We start from the raw sequence: 18,224 nt of genomic DNA on the forward strand, positions 1-18,224 counted from the left end.
ATGCTTTTTTTTCTGGCAGCTCTTCACAGATGGAATCACAAATAAGCTTATTGGCTGTTACGTGGGAGATAAAATGGAAGATGTAGTTCTGGTCAGAATTTATGGCAATAAGACTGAGTTGTTAGTCGATCGAGATGAGGAAGTCAAGAGTTTCCGCGTGTTGCAGGCCCATGGCTGTGCACCACAGCTCTACTGTACCTTCAATAACGGACTATGCTATGAATTTATCCAGGGAGAAGCATTGGATCCAAAGCATGTCCGCAACCCATCCATTTTCAGGTACATTTCTTTTTCTAAGTAATTTTTTCTTTTGAAATATAAGTGTAAAGTGCACTGAAGAAATATTTTGATATGCTATTACTGCTATTAGTTGAATGCTTTTGTGCTTTTGCTTATGTAATAATGTCTTGAGATCTTTGTGTAATTATAACATACTGTAATGGGTTGTTAAAATTGCCCTTTCTTTATTTGAGGTACTATTTGTTAGCTTGAAAGTTACTTTAGTTAGAATTGTTTGTTGGTTTTTAGTTTTTAACGCCACTTTTTACTTCTACAGTATCTAAAAGGTAAATGCATAAAACGTAATTGAGAATTCTGGTTTTGGATTCAGTGTATAAAAAATATGCAATTGTGACAAAAATTTCATGGGTGTGTTTAAGAACATGGTTAAATGCCTTGAACTTAATTAACTGCACTTAAGGTGGTTCCTTATTTTCAAGAAAGGTTCATGGCAGTTATGTGTTTGAGAAGCCTACATGTTAAGATTGATAAGTAGAATGTTACAGCAAATGTGGCAAGATACTGACATTGGTGAATCTGGGTATTTGGAGGTTAGGGGCATGCTGGAGTTTTATGTATGGGGCACATGGTATTTTTTAACCATCCTGTAAGTTTAGAAGTATTTCAGGATAAAAATTAAACAAAAATGTAAAAGAATTACCTGTGACTCCATGCTTGAATACTTGATATACAACAATGGCGGTCCGTTTGACACATCCCAAACCCCAACCTATCTGGCACAGATACACTTATCATGCTATAAAGTTTAATTTTCATTTTATTTCTTTTCAGACAGTAGTTTTACTTCAGTCTTTATGGACTCAACTCCTTACATGGGTTTTGGTGGAGGTTGTGGGGCAATACTCACAGGTCTAAATCTGGGTGGGGTGTCCAAAGATGGGTTTCTGACCACCTTGCTGTGAATGGTACAACTCATGCAAAATGTAGTTTTACGTACAGCTTAGGAAGTACATGGGCATAGAAGAACTGCTTCAGAAATGTCCCTGATGGCTGTGGCCTCTACTGTGTTTTGAATGACAAACTTCTTAATGGCCTTATTCTTGGGCATGTCGCAGTTCATGCAGTGGATAGGCTGCACGTGTCCGTGGCCCTTTTTGGCACAACCACTGTTACTTCTTTTCCTTGCCATCTTGGAAACAAACACTGGAGAGACTTTGTTTTTGTTTTTTTTTTTGTTTTGCTAAAGAAAAAAAAGTCCCTTTGTATCTGAAATTCTCATTGTTGACTCATTGTGTAAGAAAAGATACAAAGAGATTTTTGGATTAGCCTTCTGTAGGGGGATAGGGGCATATTCTTAATCCTTTTAAGTAGTGTTTGAAGTATTGCACTTTTTTTTTTTTTTACCAAGTTTTGCTACTTAATTGTTATATTTTCAGAGTTCTTGCTTACTAAGAGTCTACTAATTCTGTTAACACTTCATTGTAATTCTTTAAATTTGTCACTGTTAAATTTAGAATATTATCCTTTATAGAAGAATAATATCTTGAATATGTTTGATCACTTTTCAAAAACAATTTTTTAAATTCTCTTTCTGTTCTTAAACGCTAGTAAAAATGGGCTTGATTTGAAAACAGCGTTTTTTTAAGTTAAACCAGTAGTTCTCAAACATTTTGGTCTGAGGACCTTTACTACTCTTAAAGGTTATTAAAGACTCCAAAGAGCATTTGTTTATGTGGGTTATGTTTGCCAATATTTGCCATACTAGGAATTAAAACAAACTTTTAGAACTCAAGAATATCAAGCACACATTTCATTACCTGTCAGAGTGATGTTATGTATCCTCTGGAAAATTATGTTGTACAATTGTGAGAAAATGATCACGAAGAAAAGCAAATAGTGTCCTTTGAAAAGTTTCAACCTTGAAAACCTCTAAAGAGTATTGGGTCTCCAGGGGTTCCTGGATCATATTTTAAGAATTATTAAGTTAATACAGTGATAAAAATGGAATAGACCTGTATCAAATAGCATTTAAACATATGTTGGTATAGAAATCTAATTCAAACCTTAGTGTTTTGTTGCCATATATAGTCTCTTCCTTTACAGTCTTTTAAAATATATTGAAGGATCCTGATGAATAAATTTAGAAGTTGGCTCTGTCAGGTTTTTTTGTGGTCTTTACGTTTGCATATATATATTTATTTATAAATTCTTAAACTTGTTCAGAAAGGTTGAGAAACACCTATACAACAGGATTAAAAGCAAACATAAATAAATTAGGCCAAAGGAAAAGCTGGGGTAAGATTCAGATAGAAAATATATTCTATTAAGGTTTCTAGAGAAGGATCACTTAAATTTCCTAGTAACTGAAGCAAAAAAGGAATATGTTCGTTTTAAGGATCAGTGCCAAAAGATTTAAGAAAAAAATTGCTTAAGGCAAATACCATTTTTATTGGTCTAATAGTCTTAACTGCTCACACTTTCATACCTTATGTATTGATACTGATAAACTGCCTTTCATGTACCAAATTTAAACTTTTATATATATCAGTAGAACTGCGGTCAGAAGTTCAGGTTCATTTGTTCTGTGTTCACATTACGTGGAAACTTGATGCTGCACAGTTTTATCTCTTTCACTGATGGTGGTAGGTAGTTATGGAATCAGAAGCCAGGATGAAATTCTGTATTAGGCAGTATAGTTCTGTCTTTAAGAATGAACTATGTAGCCAGGCTGCCTCAGCTTCCTGAGCTGTGTGGGTTTGTACGTATCACTTAAACGTTCTGTGCTTAGATTTGTTAATATATGTAGAAAATTTAGAGAAGTGCCTGGCATATGTTAAGCACTATATAAATGTTAGCTTTTATAATAATATGTTTTTAAGACTTGTATTTTACCAGGCTTCTGTAGAGCTTCCAGCAACTTGGATGCTAACTTAAAAAAGTACTAAAATGTTACATAGGCAAATTAACATGAGTATTACTAATCCATTTACTTTGTTATACTTTTAGAACATTTTTTTTTTTTTGAGTTTTAAAATCCAAACATAAACTTTTTTGTTTTTAGGAACTATTTACTGTAGCATGTTATAGCGTTTTTTGAGGTGTATAAAAGCAGCATATGTATGTGGCATAGCAAATATTTATTTGCAATACCTCAACTCACCCCTTTTAAGATAGACAACTTCCTTCTGAAAGGAGACCTGAGAAATCTCCCAACTAAACAATTTTGGGTCATTACTAACTACTTATTGGTCCAGATTTATTTTTACCACTTTAAAAAATTTTTGATTTTTGACTTCCCTGAAGAGACTATTTTGCATTAAAAATGCAAGGGTTTTTTTTGTACTAATACTAAAAACAATTAGTAAAGATTATATTATAATTCTGGGGTGCACGGGTGGTTCAGTGGTAGAATGCTTACCTTCCATGCGTGAGACTTGGGTTCGATTCCAGACCATGTATCCCACCACCCATCCCCCACCCCCCAAAAGAGTATATTATAATTCTGTTAGTAAGTGCCAGGCTTATATGATAAGGAAAGACTGGGAGAATAGCACATTTCCTTATATGATAAGGAAAGACTGGCAGAATAGCATGGTGATTATGGTGGCTAATACTGACATAGCACTTAATATGAGCTAGGTCCTATTCTTAACACTTTTCATGTGTTAATAAATTCAACCCACAACAACCTGCTGAGGCAGGTAATGTTATTATCCCGTTTGATAGATGATAAAATTAAGGTGCAAAGATGTTAATTTGCCTAATATCACAAGGCTAGTAGAAGTACATGCAAAAAGAAAACAGTTAAAAATAACTGAAATTTTCTACTCACTAGGAAAATAAAATAAACTCTAAAGGAAAATAGTAATATCTCTGTTAGACCTATTATTAAAAAATAAATCTGTTAATGAATATATATAGATGTGAAGAGATTCAAAGAGTAAATGAATGAAGACTTTTTCCTGTTGATTTCTAAATTATATAATTAAGTGCTCATGATTATTCTTACTATTGAGTTTCTTTTACAGGATAATTTTCATAATTGAACTTTTTAAATAACTTCAAGTAGAAGGAATAGAATAATTATGACTTTTGATCATGACCACTGAGGTTTTGCCAAAGCTCACATTGCTATTTGAAACAGGTTACCCATGTTTATATTAAATGCCTTTTTCTATATTTTAGTTATGTCTACTCATTTAAAATGAGTGATATTAATGTAAGCATGTGCACACTTTATTAGAAGAAAATATACTGCTAGAAACCAAACATCAATACTTTCAATTAAATTCTTAATACATTTGCAATAAATGATACATTGAATTGGCCAGCACTTTTGAAGAAGGGAAGCAGAGTAGAGGCTAAGAAAGGAGGTGAAAGGAGATAGCAATAAGAGTTCTGATAGGATATGATTAGTTGGTGTATAAGTACTGATATTTGCTATTTAATTTTCTTCCCAGATTATGGTCATTTCTCTTATTGCATATTTAAGTTTTTAGCAGATTTTTAAAATCACTACGAAATAAAATATTAAAGAAAAGCTAATGGAAGGAAAGCACATTTGAATTGATTAAAAAGGAATATGGTTTTATTTTCTTCAAATATGTACAATGAAGTACTTTTTAAATAGCAAGTAGGCAACTGATGGATTTGAAAGAGGACTGGGCTACAGATGTAAATTTGGGATAACATGCATATTTATCTTTACTCCTTAAAAAGTGAATTTCAGGAGTGCAACCGTGGTTCAGAGGTAGAATTCTTGCCTGCCATGCCGGAGAACCAGGTTTGATTCCCGGCCCTTGTCCTTCCCAGAAAATAAACAAAGAGCAAAAAAGGAAAGAAAAAAACAAACAAAAAAATTCAACAAATGGTGCTGCGTTAACACGATACTCACATGGAAAAAGAATGAAATGTGACGTCTGCCATACAACATAGAAAAAAAAAAGTAATTTTCGTATTGCTATGGTAAAAAATAATCTTTGATTTATTAATTAATAGGGACCTATTACCAGTTAGTTCAGATGCCATATTTTGAACCATTGTTATGAACTTTAAAATTTGTATATAGTCATGAACTTTCAGGAAACTGTTGCTTGTTAGATCAGCCCTAATACACAGCCAACCAGCTGGACTGATTGAACATGGATTTAGTAAATATTGATTGAACTGTAGATCAAAGGCCACAGTACTCTTGCTTTGGCTTATTAAACCATAGTTTCATGCCTGTATTATGATTATGATCAAAAGTATCTGCTTTGAGTATAAAAGGCATGAGAATATGCTTATGTTTGATCTAGTCTGGAGATGAAAAAATAATTCAAACAGCCCATGCTCTCCTAGTAATTTACAGTCTGTAATAGACAATAATCTTTTTTTTTCTGACAATGAATATTATGCAGAGATGAACAAAGGTTTTCCAAAAAGGTACAGATGGTTTACTGTGGATACACTTGGGAAATTACAGTGTTTCACTGTGATGGCATTTGAACAATTCTTTGAAGGATGAGGCAGAGCACTGAGGCTGAGAATATGGGATAAATAAAGGCACTGAATTCAGTTGCACTAGATTAATGCTTAACTAGTAATTCCACTTACAGAAAATTATCATGATGTTTTATTTGAACTTTTCTGTAGCAGTCAAGTATTGCAGAGACCTTCAGAATTTTTCTTTTTAATTCAAAGGTGTTTAGGAATTATTTTCTCAATTTTCTTATAAAGGATTTCTCAAGAAGTTGCTTCTCTTAGGAAATCCTGGCTGAAGTTTTTTTAAAAAATCACCTAGCAACAGGCATAATGGAAGAAGTGCAATTTAAAATGAATTACTGAACATTTATCAAAGATCATAACTAAAAAACACTGAGTTCCAGGGCTGAGGGTATTGTAGTAGAACTGATACATGTGGGTTGCATGTAAAATTGGGTAATACTCCCTTTTGGAAATTAGTATGACATAAAATAATTCAGAGAGGAAAGTTGTTATGCTATAAGATATTACTGGCAGTAATGATTAGAAACCTCTTTATGTTAAAAAATAGCTGAGGCATATCAGCCCAAAAGAGTTATATGCTGCTATTGAATTGGTAATTTTGAATATTGTCTAAAAACATACAAAATGGTAGATGCAGAGTTAATAGGAAAAAGAATCAGAACATAAAGAAAGCTTCACTGTGGTTACAATCAGGTAATGATTTGCTTATGTAAAAATAAATTGTTGGGGTGGTAGGGTTAGGAATTATTTTTTAATTTCAAATAATTCCTATTATTGTGTAATACTCTTTATTTTTTTAAAATTTCCAAGAGGAGGAGCAGTTAGTATTAGCAGATATTTAAGGAAAATCTCAGAAGATTTGAGATTTTTAAACATTTGGTTTTATTAAGCATGAGATTTTTAACAGCAGCATTTTGTCTTTATGTTAGCGCAGTAAAACATCACTTATTGAGACTAGTTAGAAGAAGGAACAGTATAAAAGTGAAAATAATATTATCTTTATTTTAAGGAAATTTTTATTACCTTGTAGATACAAAAACCTAAATTGATGACTAATTAAATACTGCTGAATTACCTTAAAAAGAGATTTTTAAAATGTATTTTTCCTTGTTGTATACAGAATTTACTAATAGAAAGCAATTGAAATGCTCTTAGCAGGTCTTCTTTAAAATAAGTAATTTTTTTTTAACAAAGCTTTGATAAATCATGTTTTGTCTAAGCCGAATTTCTAAAAAATTTTAGATGAGTATGGAATTATAATTAGGACATTTAATTTTTTTAACCTCTTTTAACAAAACCTTGTTTTAAGTGCACAGATGCTATACTTACTATATAGCATCTATACAGTTGGACTATACTTGTTATTTCAGTGAATTTGTATTGTAAATAAATTGTCTTGCATTCTGTGTAAATTTTGCTATGTTAAAGATAAAAAAAGACAAGTGGATTTGAGAGATCTAGAAATTGGCCCCAATTCTAGAATTTGAGAAGAGACTTAAACAAGACGTGACTTTCTTATCGGTAAACAGGCAGTGTTTCAAATGGATGGTCACTTTGTTTTTGTGTAGTAAGGCTTAATTTTTTTTACAATTTTTATTATATGAGACTCTTAAAAAATCCAAGAGAGACTTTAGTCTTTCTGAAAGTAACCTAATAGTAACCTAATAGTGGGAAAATCCTTGGTTTATTGTGAACTTCTAAATGTACGGAGAATCTGTTGCCAAGATGTCTAATTCATCAAATATCTGTTAAATACCTCCTTAAAGTGCTGAGTGCTATAATAGAAGAATAAGGCATGGTCTTTTCCCCTTGAAGAACAATTTAGTGGTAGTTTTTATCAATAGTATTTATAAAGCATCCTTAACTATTGCTATTATTTTTACTGCTGTTCTCATTTTGAATTACATAGCATTAAAAATAACACCCTGAATATATTTTTACCTATTATTCTTTGCAGTGTTACGCTGGTATTCTATAATGGAAACAGCTTGACTTTCAAATCATATAATCAGATCACATCCCAGTTGATCCTCTTATTAGTCACCTTTCTGACAGAAAAAGGCAAGGCAGTCAAAATTGTAGATGCTTTCTCTTCTAGCAGCTATTCATGTTCAACAGATCCCATTAACCTGCAAGAATACCTTGGAATTGCAGTCATACTATTTTATTAATTTCTGAAGTAGTTACCATAGAATTGTCATTCTAGTCACTCAAAGCTGAATAGCTTATATATTAATTAGACAAATTCTAGGACTAGATTTCATATTTTGCAAACAGGGATAAATACCCTGGAATAAAATCTATAAGGCATGACATTAATCATTTATTTTTAACAGTTACAGCAAATAAAGTTTGTTGGGCTAATACCTATTCTGATATGTGACCTTTCTGCTGAATCACCTGTTTCATTTGTTCAACAAATGTTTTGGGGACATAGTATTCTGTTAGCATAGATTCCTCCTTGAGTTTTTTTAAGTAAGCAATTCAGTGATTTTTGGTATATTCACAAACATATCATCATAGACCATTTTAGAACATTACCTTCTCATGAAAAAGACCTTGGACTCAAAAACATACTTCTAGGTATGACTAAAATCCAAACACTGACAATGCCAAATATGGGTAGGATGTGAAACAACAGGAACTCTTGATTTATTGCTGTGGAAAAGAAAAATGTTACAGGTACTTTGGAAGACTTCTGCAGTTTCTTAGAAAGCTAAACAATATAGCTATTATGCTCCTAGGTTTTCCAGAAGAACTTGAAAATTCATGTCCACACAGAAACATTAACATATAATGTTTACAATAGCGTCCTCCTTGAGTTTTATTTAATACTGATTGAGCCTTTCTTCAAGCCCCCTCTGTCCCTCACACCCTCTTTTAGAATCAGTTCTTAATGGCTTAAAACAAACACATATGTATTTTTTTTCTGTCTCTTTTATTTCAATTGTATTATAATTTGTCTTTTTCATGAAGTTTCTTGATACATAAAGTACCGTATATTGGGGCTTAACTTTTTTTTTTTTTTTTTTTTTTTTACATGGGCAGGCACCAGGAATTGACCCAGGTCTTAGGCATGGCAGGCGAGAACTCTGCCTGCAGAGCCACTGTGGCCCACACTGGGGCTTAATTTTTATGCATGTGTGAGAGATTAACATAAAAGTAGATTTCGTTATTCTGCATCACTTCTTTTAGACATGTGTATTTGGTTTTGTATGTATTTGTATATATAAATATTTGCTTGCTCGCTAGCTAAAGAGATTTGAACCAAAATACATACATAAAAAGATTATAGAATTTCAGAGCTCTTGACTGAGGATGACAACTTGAAAATTCAATTGACATAAGGGAGAAAGAATTTATTGGTGCATATAACTGAAAATACTGAGTTGGCATAGGTAGAACCAGTGGTGCTAACAATATCATTAGGGATATCATTGTTTCTTATTTTTGTTTTCTTCTGTGTTAGCTTTATTTTCAGACAAAAATTCTTTAAAAATAATAATAATAATGATCAGCAGTTAGTTGCATGCTTATCTAACTAGGTTAACCATGGCATCAAAAAAAGAAAGGGTAAGTGAAGTGTTTAATTTTCTCTAATAACTTCACCCAAAGTCCAGGGATCAAGTGCCATTTGCCTAGTTTGGGTAGTATGCCCTGAACTAATCACTGTGGCCCAAAGGATAGAATGCTTTAGGCAAGTCTGGGTCATATGTCAACTCTGAATTTAGTGGTAAAGATCAGATAGTGTTAGGATTGAGATAAACTCTGTGTGAACCACATGGACTAAAAATGAGGAGGGATGGAAGTTTCTCCAAAGGAAAATCATTTTTATTACTAGGGACTAGGTTAGTAAAGACAAAATATTCACTATTGTATAAAAATATAATAAAACTGTTAATCACAGGTTGGCAAAGGATTACTGTAATGCTAGACTCTCCATATGCCTTGAGTCATTTCCGAATAGGTATATATATATATATTTGTTGTTGTTGTTTGTTAGTTTTTTTCATGAGCAGATACTGGGAATCAAACCCGGGTCTCCAGCATGGCAGGCGAAAACTCTGCATGCTGAGCCACCATGCCTGCCCCCAAATATTTTTTTATATTAAAAATCACCTGGGAAGCTTTTAAATAACTGGGCGTCTGCATTTTTTAGAGCTTCTAAAGTTTAATTTCAGTACAAAGCCAAGCTTCAAAACTAGGGCATTTTATCAGTGCTTCTCAGACTTTTGGGTATATAAGAATCACCTGCAGAGCTTGTTAAAATGCAGAATGCTGGGCCCACCCCCAGAGAATCTCATTCAGTAAATTTGAGGTGAAGCCTAAGGATATGCATTTCTAAGACATTCCTAGGTAATACTAATATTATAGGTCTTAGGAGTCTACTTTGAATAACATTACATTAGATTATTAGTATCCAGAAAATTTGTCAATATTGAGTTCTTCAGTTTGGGGATTACTGTTGTATTTTTTCCACTTACTAATCAATAAGTTGTTTCGTAACTGTAATTCTGAACAGTTGCTTCGAAAGCATTTGCTGCACTAGGTTCTACAGCTAGAAATATGGCAAGAGACTGCCATCTTAAATATATATAGCTTCACATTATTGTTTTGTTGCATGTAGAAAACTGTGATTATTACATTATAAAATCCTAAAATTTATTCAGAATTTGTCTTTAATATACTCATAGAAATTAACACACAGTCCATTTATATGCCTACTCAGTTAACTTTTCATTTTAGTTCCCCTTTGCTCTCAAACCTCTTTGATTCCAAGGCTCTGCAGAATTGGGCTGAGTCATTTTTATTTAAAATGCTTTTATGATTAATATATAATAAGTGCCTTGAAATCATTTATAATTACATATTGTGCTGCTAGTCCCAAACACTGTTTGTATAATCAAAATAGGATACTTACTTCCAGGTACTCATCCATTTTGGATACAATATTTATGTTGCCATATTAACTGTAGGTGTTCTTCCACAAATGCTCTAAACATTAGTTTGCCTCTCCTTGCAGATGAGAGTTGTCAATTTATTTTGAATATTGTATATGGTAAAAACTCAATCATGCTATAGAAAAAATGTACACTGAAACACTTTAGTTTTTTCTGTGGGTAGACTTGAACTTTATGATGCTTAACTTTTTCTTTTCTTTTTATGCTGTTTTGTTTTTAAATAGGCTAATAGCTCGTCAGCTTGCTAAAATCCATGCTATTCATGCACACAATGGCTGGATTCCCAAATCTAATTTATGGCTAAAGATGGGAAAATATTTCTCTCTCGTTCCCACAGGATTTGCAGATGAAAACATTAATAAAAGGTAAAATTACTTTGACATTTGAAATTCTTTATTTTTTACATTGCTTTGCTCAGTAATAGAGGTTTTGAAGATAACTACAAGGTTTCTGTGTATTAAAGCTCGTTCAGTTTATCTCTTTGCATTAAAATTAAATAAGCACTCTTTTGACTCTCAGATGGTACTATAGAAATAACCTCCTCTCTATCCCCCAGCTCACTCCAAAAAAGAGAAAAGCCTACAAAAAGCATTTTGAGTGGAGGCCAGGAAATAAGTATAGAACATTTATTTATTTGAAAGTAAATATAGTATAAAGATTGCTATAAGTGGGTACATTTTTTAATAGAAGCCTTTCCCCCCTGCCCCCCCCCCCCCCCATCCAAACCTGTTTTGAGTAGACTTAGAAGTCAGTGTTGGGACAGTATAATAATGGAGTATGAAAAAGGTTGGGTTTTCTCAGTTTACTGTGACTCTAAATCCCAAATGAAGTTGAAAATTCAATTACTGAAGCTTTACCCAGCTTTTCTGAGACTCACTCCCACATTCAATTTAACTTAGGTATTTCATTATTTTTTTTTATTAAAAAACTTGTAGATCCATGCATAGAATCTAAATTACATGAACAGGATTTCACATAGTGTGATTAGTACTAATGTAAGAATTGGAAATCCTATTTTGTCCTTTATAGCTAAAACATACTTGAAAGCTGTTTTTGTATTTAAATAGTATTTTTTTAGGAACAGCAGAAAAAACAGGATCTATTGATTTTTTTCCTGTTTGTTTTTATTATATTTCATTGGGAAAAATAGCTGTATTCTATTGAGTTTGATTATGTCAGGTATTAGTTTTACTCTGTACATGTGTTTATATTTGAAGGCGTATTTCTGGAAGTGTGGATATTCAGTTTAAAAACCATAGCATAAAAATGGAAGATCCTCTTTTGAAACAGCTATTTTACTGGAAGATTTTTAGGAAAACCTTTTTAAAACAAAACAAATGTTGATGGCAGATGCACGATGTTCTTGACTTTTTAAGACAATGCAGAATTTACAGGCAGTATAGAATTTTGTGGACTAAGAACACAAGATTCTGGAGCTAGGTTGCCTGGAATCAGATATTAGTTCTGCCAATTACCAGTTTGCCAAGGAATCTTGGGCAAGTTACCTAACCTCTGTTTCTTTGTCTGTAAATGAAAATAATGAGTAATATATTCACTTTATATAACATTTTTATAATAATTGAGTTAATATATATAAAGTGCATAGAACAGTTCCTGGCCATGTAAGTGCTAACTAAATAATAATAATTAGTGTTTGGTTACTTACATAGGCTTAGGGTTATATTTTCTAGACTCTTCTGAGGTTGATAGTACTTTAGAAAAGCTGGAGCTGCATTGTAATTATAAGGAAGGAAGCATCACTCCTCCCACTTTAGAAAATATACAAATAGAACATTAAAAGAAATTTAACATACGTAATATATTTATTTTTTATTATTTCTTCCATTCCTTTGTTCATGAGTGTAATTACTATATTCATAATTCTTTGAGTCCTTTTATTTCCACTGAACACAGTACTTTTAATGGTGAGGTTCTTGAAGAGCCTCATGTAGACATATGTAGACAAGATTGCACTAGAGGGGAAAATATAGGTAGAAACCACCTGAATTAGTAAATTCAGTAATGTAAAAAGAATCTGGATTTAAGTATTGTAAACAAAAAAAGGGGTAATTTGAGAGACTTTGTGGAGGAAGAGTCAAGAGAAGAACTTAACCTTAAAGTTTTGAGGAGAGAAGGGAAAGAGTAAACCAACAGCAATGTTATAAATCCTGATGTCATTGAAGAATTAGTGTTAGTAAGCCATTTTGTTTCATTTTAATTTTATCAAACTAATGCAAAATAACATAATAAATAGTATAGAAGGTATACTATACTGTGATCTCTATTCCAACCTGCAGCTCCCTCCCACCCACCCCCATTCTTACTACTCTGGGACAATTTATATAATCTTTCTTAGTATATTAGATAATATGAGTATATTTATTTCTTGATTTATCAATTGTAGACAGTATTTGTTGACTTTGGAATGTGAATTTAGCTGATTTATAATGCATTCAGCTTTCAAGCTTGAAATAAGATACTTTCAGTTTTTTGATGGGCTGTTTTTTTAATTTTAAATAATATATATATAAACCTCTATTTAGTTAAACGTTTTGTGACTTAGTTTCCTCATCTTTAAAATGTTGAGATGATAGTAGTATACCTTTTACTATTGTTGTGAAGACTCAATGTAAGACATTTAGAATAGTGCCTAGTAAATGTTAGCTATTAGCTATATATATTACTTTTTTTCAATTTTGTAAAGATCTTATACTTCCCTGCTAGATATTTTAACTGTTCATCTCCTTTTGATTAATGTTTAGATTCATTATAAATATTTTTTTCTTCAACTTTTGGAATGATTACCTAATGTGTCAATTTAGAAGTATGTACAGTCATATGGAAAAGGTTTGATCAAATAAATTTTAATCCTTATTCAACTTGAGAAAATGTCAAGATAAACAGTATTTAACTCTTCTCTTAAAACTAAAAGGTACCTAAGTGATATCCCAAGCCCTCAGATTCTTCAAGAAGAAATGACTTGGATGAAGGAGATTCTTTCCAATCTGGGCTCACCAGTTGTGCTTTGCCATAATGACCTATTGTGTAAGAATATAATCTACAATGAGAAACAAGGTAGGTATTTGACCTTAGCAGTAAGTAAAGTTGATTTATTTTATGATCTTAATGGTCCTGTGATCTTTGTATCATTAAAAATAAATTTAATTAAAATGCAAGGATTAAAACATGCATAAAATCTTTAAAGTTTTTTTTAGGTTATAAAGTCATGGTAGCTGTGATAAATTAGGAATATTATATTCTCTCTCTGTTTAAAATGTTTATTAAAATTGCTTACTAGAAAAATTCATTGTACCTGTTAGATTTTTAAGTGTAAAAATGGTAAAATTGTTTATAAATTTAACTGTAATACCTATTCAGTGTTTGAAAATGCACCTGCTTGTATTGGGGTTATTAAAAAACAAATTGACACTGAACTGCTTTATGAACATAGGAATATTCTCATTGTGTTGGGAAGGACAGCAGTATAAGGAACAAATACCCCTCCAGTTTTCCTATTATCTTTTTATTCTGTTGATTTGTTAGATATTTTGATACTAAAGAGAGAACCACAAATGAAGGAAAGGTTACTTGTGGTTGCTCAATTTCATATCTCCTAAATTAAACACAGAAGATTTGGTAAATAGTTTTAACATTTTTTTAAGGTAGACAATGATAGTTTTTGGTAGAAAATTATTTGTGATTGTTCATTTCTTGCTGTATTCAAATTCTCTCTGTTTTCATATCTAAAATACTTAGTTGTATTATATCATTGGATAAAGTGGTTTGAGGTTTGGTTGCTAAAGGATAGATGCTCTTTAATACTAAATTAAGACTTAAAAGAAGTTTGGTAGATGGATTAGTATTAATTTTGAAAGTATGTTTGAAACTCTGAAGGTATTACATTTTATAGGAAACAAGTTTTTGAAGATTGTCTTTATAAGCTTTGGAAGAATGTATTTTGAAGTGAAGATAATGCTATTGTAAAGATAATAACTAAATCCAAGGAATTCTGATTAACATGGTCATAATTAAATTAAATTACTATTTATGACCTTCCTAATCAGATTATAAATTGGGACTATTTTAATACAAATATCTAGCTGACTTTAACTTGAAGATAAATAACCAAAAGAGCACTGTCAAGGGTGGTAGACTTAAGTACATATTTTAAAAATGAGTATCCTTTATATTTGATAATTATTGTGGCTTAGACATTCTGGTTTTCAAAAATATGCCAAGAAAGCTTTGTTTTGAATGGTCTTGAAGTCTTTGTGGGGAATCATTTTTTCTAAACTTCATGTATACCCTAAAACATTAAGTACTTGACAGTGTCCTTAAATGTAATGTCCATTTATTAAATATAATAATTATATCTGCACTACACTTTTTGCTAGTAACCAAATCTCAATGCCATTTGTGAGATGAGAGCATTAGGTATGTGTTAAAGCAATGTATTAGCTTCTAAGTTCACTGCAAGACCTAATAACACATTTTATATAATGCAATTTCAAATGAGGGACTTCATCTTACATTTGAAGTGGACACTCAGCTTTATTTTTAACTGCAAGTTAATCAAAAAGAATTTCTTATTTCTGTTGAAATATAATTTTAATCTTTCATATTTTTATTTTATAAGTTTCTTTTGCATATTCATTTCACAGAACAAACTTGTTCATAAAACTAAAAAATAGGGGACCAAAAAAATCAGATTACTTTGTGTTAGGTATTTAAAAATGTATTTTTACTTTTTTTTTTAGATAGTTGGCTATCTCTAAACTATTGGTCAGAGATATAAAAAATTCCCATATTTTTAAATAAAATCTTGATGCTTCCCTTCAGCTTTAGGAGTTCAAGGTTGTCATTTGTTTTGATAAGAATTATCGGAATCATACTTTTTTGTTTGGTTTTCTTCCCCTTACACAGAAGAAACATTTTTGCAGCTCAACAAAACAATGTAACTATATATTAATTTAATATATAATTGATATATTTTTTGAGAGTCTGTACTTTTTCATCGAAGGCTGTTTTGTACCATTTCTTTCTTCTTGTCCTTGTGTTTATGTTTGTGTGTGTTGGCTATATAGATATTTTCTTTTTTTCCAGTAGTTTTATATGTCTGTTAAGGCTAGGTGTGGACACTGTGGCATCCATTTTCTTTTTTTTAAATCATCAATTCCTGTGTAATTATTTGATATCTTAAACACTAAGAAAATATGGTTGGAATGTTGTTCAGATAAATCTAAAACTCATGAAAATGTGGGAAGAGGCTTATGCCATTCTTTAGTATTTTGTCTCAAATTGAGAGATACTGGTTTTGATACCATGCCTTATACTTTAAAAAAAAGAATTCTATAAATTTAGTGTAATAGGCAAAATTATAATATTTGTGATTGTAGCATAGCAGTAATATATTATTTTCTGATGGTAATCTCAAAAAGTCACATTTAAGTTAGAGATACGATCTACCTTGATATCATGAAGCTCAATATCTGCTTCAGGACTTTTTTTACTTAGAGTGCAAATTTTAGGTGATCTTCACAAATTTTTTTTAAGATCATCTTGAAGTTTCTGCTTGTATTTTTAAACCAAAATAAGTTAAATTTTGTACATCTTAACTAGATTAAGAATGTGTAAGTTGCTCTTAAAAGCTGATGTAATAGCAGTATAGTTATAATTAAGAGAGTCAGAAAGTGCCAATTTTGGAACCAGGCACACTTGAGTTCAAATCCCTGCTCGATCATCTACACTGGTTTTAGATGTCATTTTATTTCTTTATAAGCGTGTTTTATTTATCCTTGACTATGTGCATCAGAAGCACCTAGGGTTCTTGGCTAGAATGCAGATTTTGGAGCCTACCCAGGACCATGTGAAAAAGGATTTTTATAGATGGGCTTACAAATCTGCTTGCTTAACAGGTTCTCAGACAGTTCTTATACATGCTTATTTTTTTCTTTATTGTAAAAGTTGTGGGTTTACAATGCAATTATATATAAAATGCAGTATTCTGATTTACCATCCCACCACCAACACCTTTCATTGGTGTGGAACATTTCTTATAATTCATGATTGCATATTTTTACAATTGTATTATTAAAGTTCATGGTTTAACTTAGGGTTCACTCTTTATGTAACATAGTTTCGTGGATTAAAAAAATATATTGTTTCTATATATATATACAATCTAACATTTCCTCTTTTAACCACATTCACATATATATACTTCAGTCCTGTGAAATGTAAATGCATTCACAGTGTTCTGCAACCGTGACCACCACCCTTACCAAAATATTAAATATTTCCATCATTCCAAATAGGAACCTTATGTATTTTTTTTTTTACATATAATATAATGTTTATTTAAAACACATACATAAAACACATACATATAGGAATACTATATGTTTCCTATGAGTACATTTGTGTTTATGTAAATGTATAATGAAAAGCCAGTTAGGACGCCCTCAAAACTCTTAGAAATTGTTTTCATTGGGCAAAGGAGAAAGGAACTAAGATTGTGGGAAGCGATTAAAGAGAACCAAACTTTATCAGCAGCACTCCACTCTTTCAAAAAAGAATAAATGCATTCCTAATTCCTACTAACTAAGAGGAAATAAAAATAAAAGAAAAACAGTGGTAGGATTTGAAAAGGGGTAATATATTGTGAAATAAAGACGAATAATTATAAACATTATTCAAAGCCAAGCTTTTTCTTTTTTTCCATTTGAGTTGACTAGAGGCTACAAGGATTCAGTAATAATAGAGCCATCAGCCAACAATACTAAGAAACTTCTCGAACATAAACATTCACAAAGAGGGCAGATTTCAGGCAGACTCTCCATCTATATGCCACTCACATACAGCATATGAATAAACCCGTGCAGAAAACCATAAACGTTATATAAATCCTTCCTTTCCCAAACAACCAAGCAAATGGACAACCGAAAGGAAGCTGGGGGTGGGGGTGGGGGGGAGATGGGTGGCGTCCCAAGTTCACTTTCAGATGATCTCTTAGAGTCAGAACATAGAATATAGGATACCAAGGGATAAGGTAGAAATAGGGAAAAGGGGGAGTGGGAGTGAGAGAGCGTAACCTTATGTATTTTAAGTCTTAAGTCCCTTTCCCCTATTTCTACCTTATCGCTTGGTATCCTATATTCTAGGTTCTGACTCTAAGAGTCTGCTAATTTTAATTGTTTCAGATCAGTGAGATCATACCATATTTGTCTTTTTGTGTTTGGCTTATTTGAAATAACATTATGTCTTCCAGGTTCACCTATGTTGTCACATGTTTCAGGACTTCCTTCCTTTTTATGGCTGAATACTGTACCATTATATGTCTATACCACATTTTATTTATCTATTTATTGGCTGATGGATCCTTGGGTTGCTTCCATCTTTTGGGGTTGTGAACATGCTGCTGTGAACGTCAGTGTGCAAATATCTGTTTGAGCCCCTGCTTTAAATTCTTTGGGATATATACCTGGTAGTGGGATTGCCAGATCATATGGTAGTTCTATACTTAGCTTTCCGAAGAAC

The 18,224-nt window shown here is 31.9% G+C and overlaps 1 protein-coding gene and 1 pseudogene across 1 annotated transcript in view; one reads left to right on the top strand and one right to left on the bottom strand.

The window, feature by feature from the left end:
* The window catches only part of ETNK1 (ethanolamine kinase 1), a 70,516-nt gene that overhangs the window by 31,081 nt on the left and 21,211 nt on the right, over nt 1-18,224 (top strand). The window contains exons 2-4 of the mRNA XM_077170285.1: nt 20-279; nt 10,913-11,053; nt 13,621-13,763. Coding sequence (XP_077026400.1) covers nt 20-279; nt 10,913-11,053; nt 13,621-13,763 — 544 coding nt within the window. The remainder of the gene's footprint in view (nt 1-19; nt 280-10,912; nt 11,054-13,620; nt 13,764-18,224) is intronic.
* Nucleotides 1,109-1,429, bottom strand: LOC143691589 (small ribosomal subunit protein eS26 pseudogene; annotated as a pseudogene).

The sequence above is a fragment of the Tamandua tetradactyla genome, chromosome 7, assembly GCF_023851605.1.
Source record: "Tamandua tetradactyla isolate mTamTet1 chromosome 7, mTamTet1.pri, whole genome shotgun sequence".
NCBI classification, from domain to species: domain Eukaryota; kingdom Metazoa; phylum Chordata; class Mammalia; order Pilosa; family Myrmecophagidae; genus Tamandua; species Tamandua tetradactyla.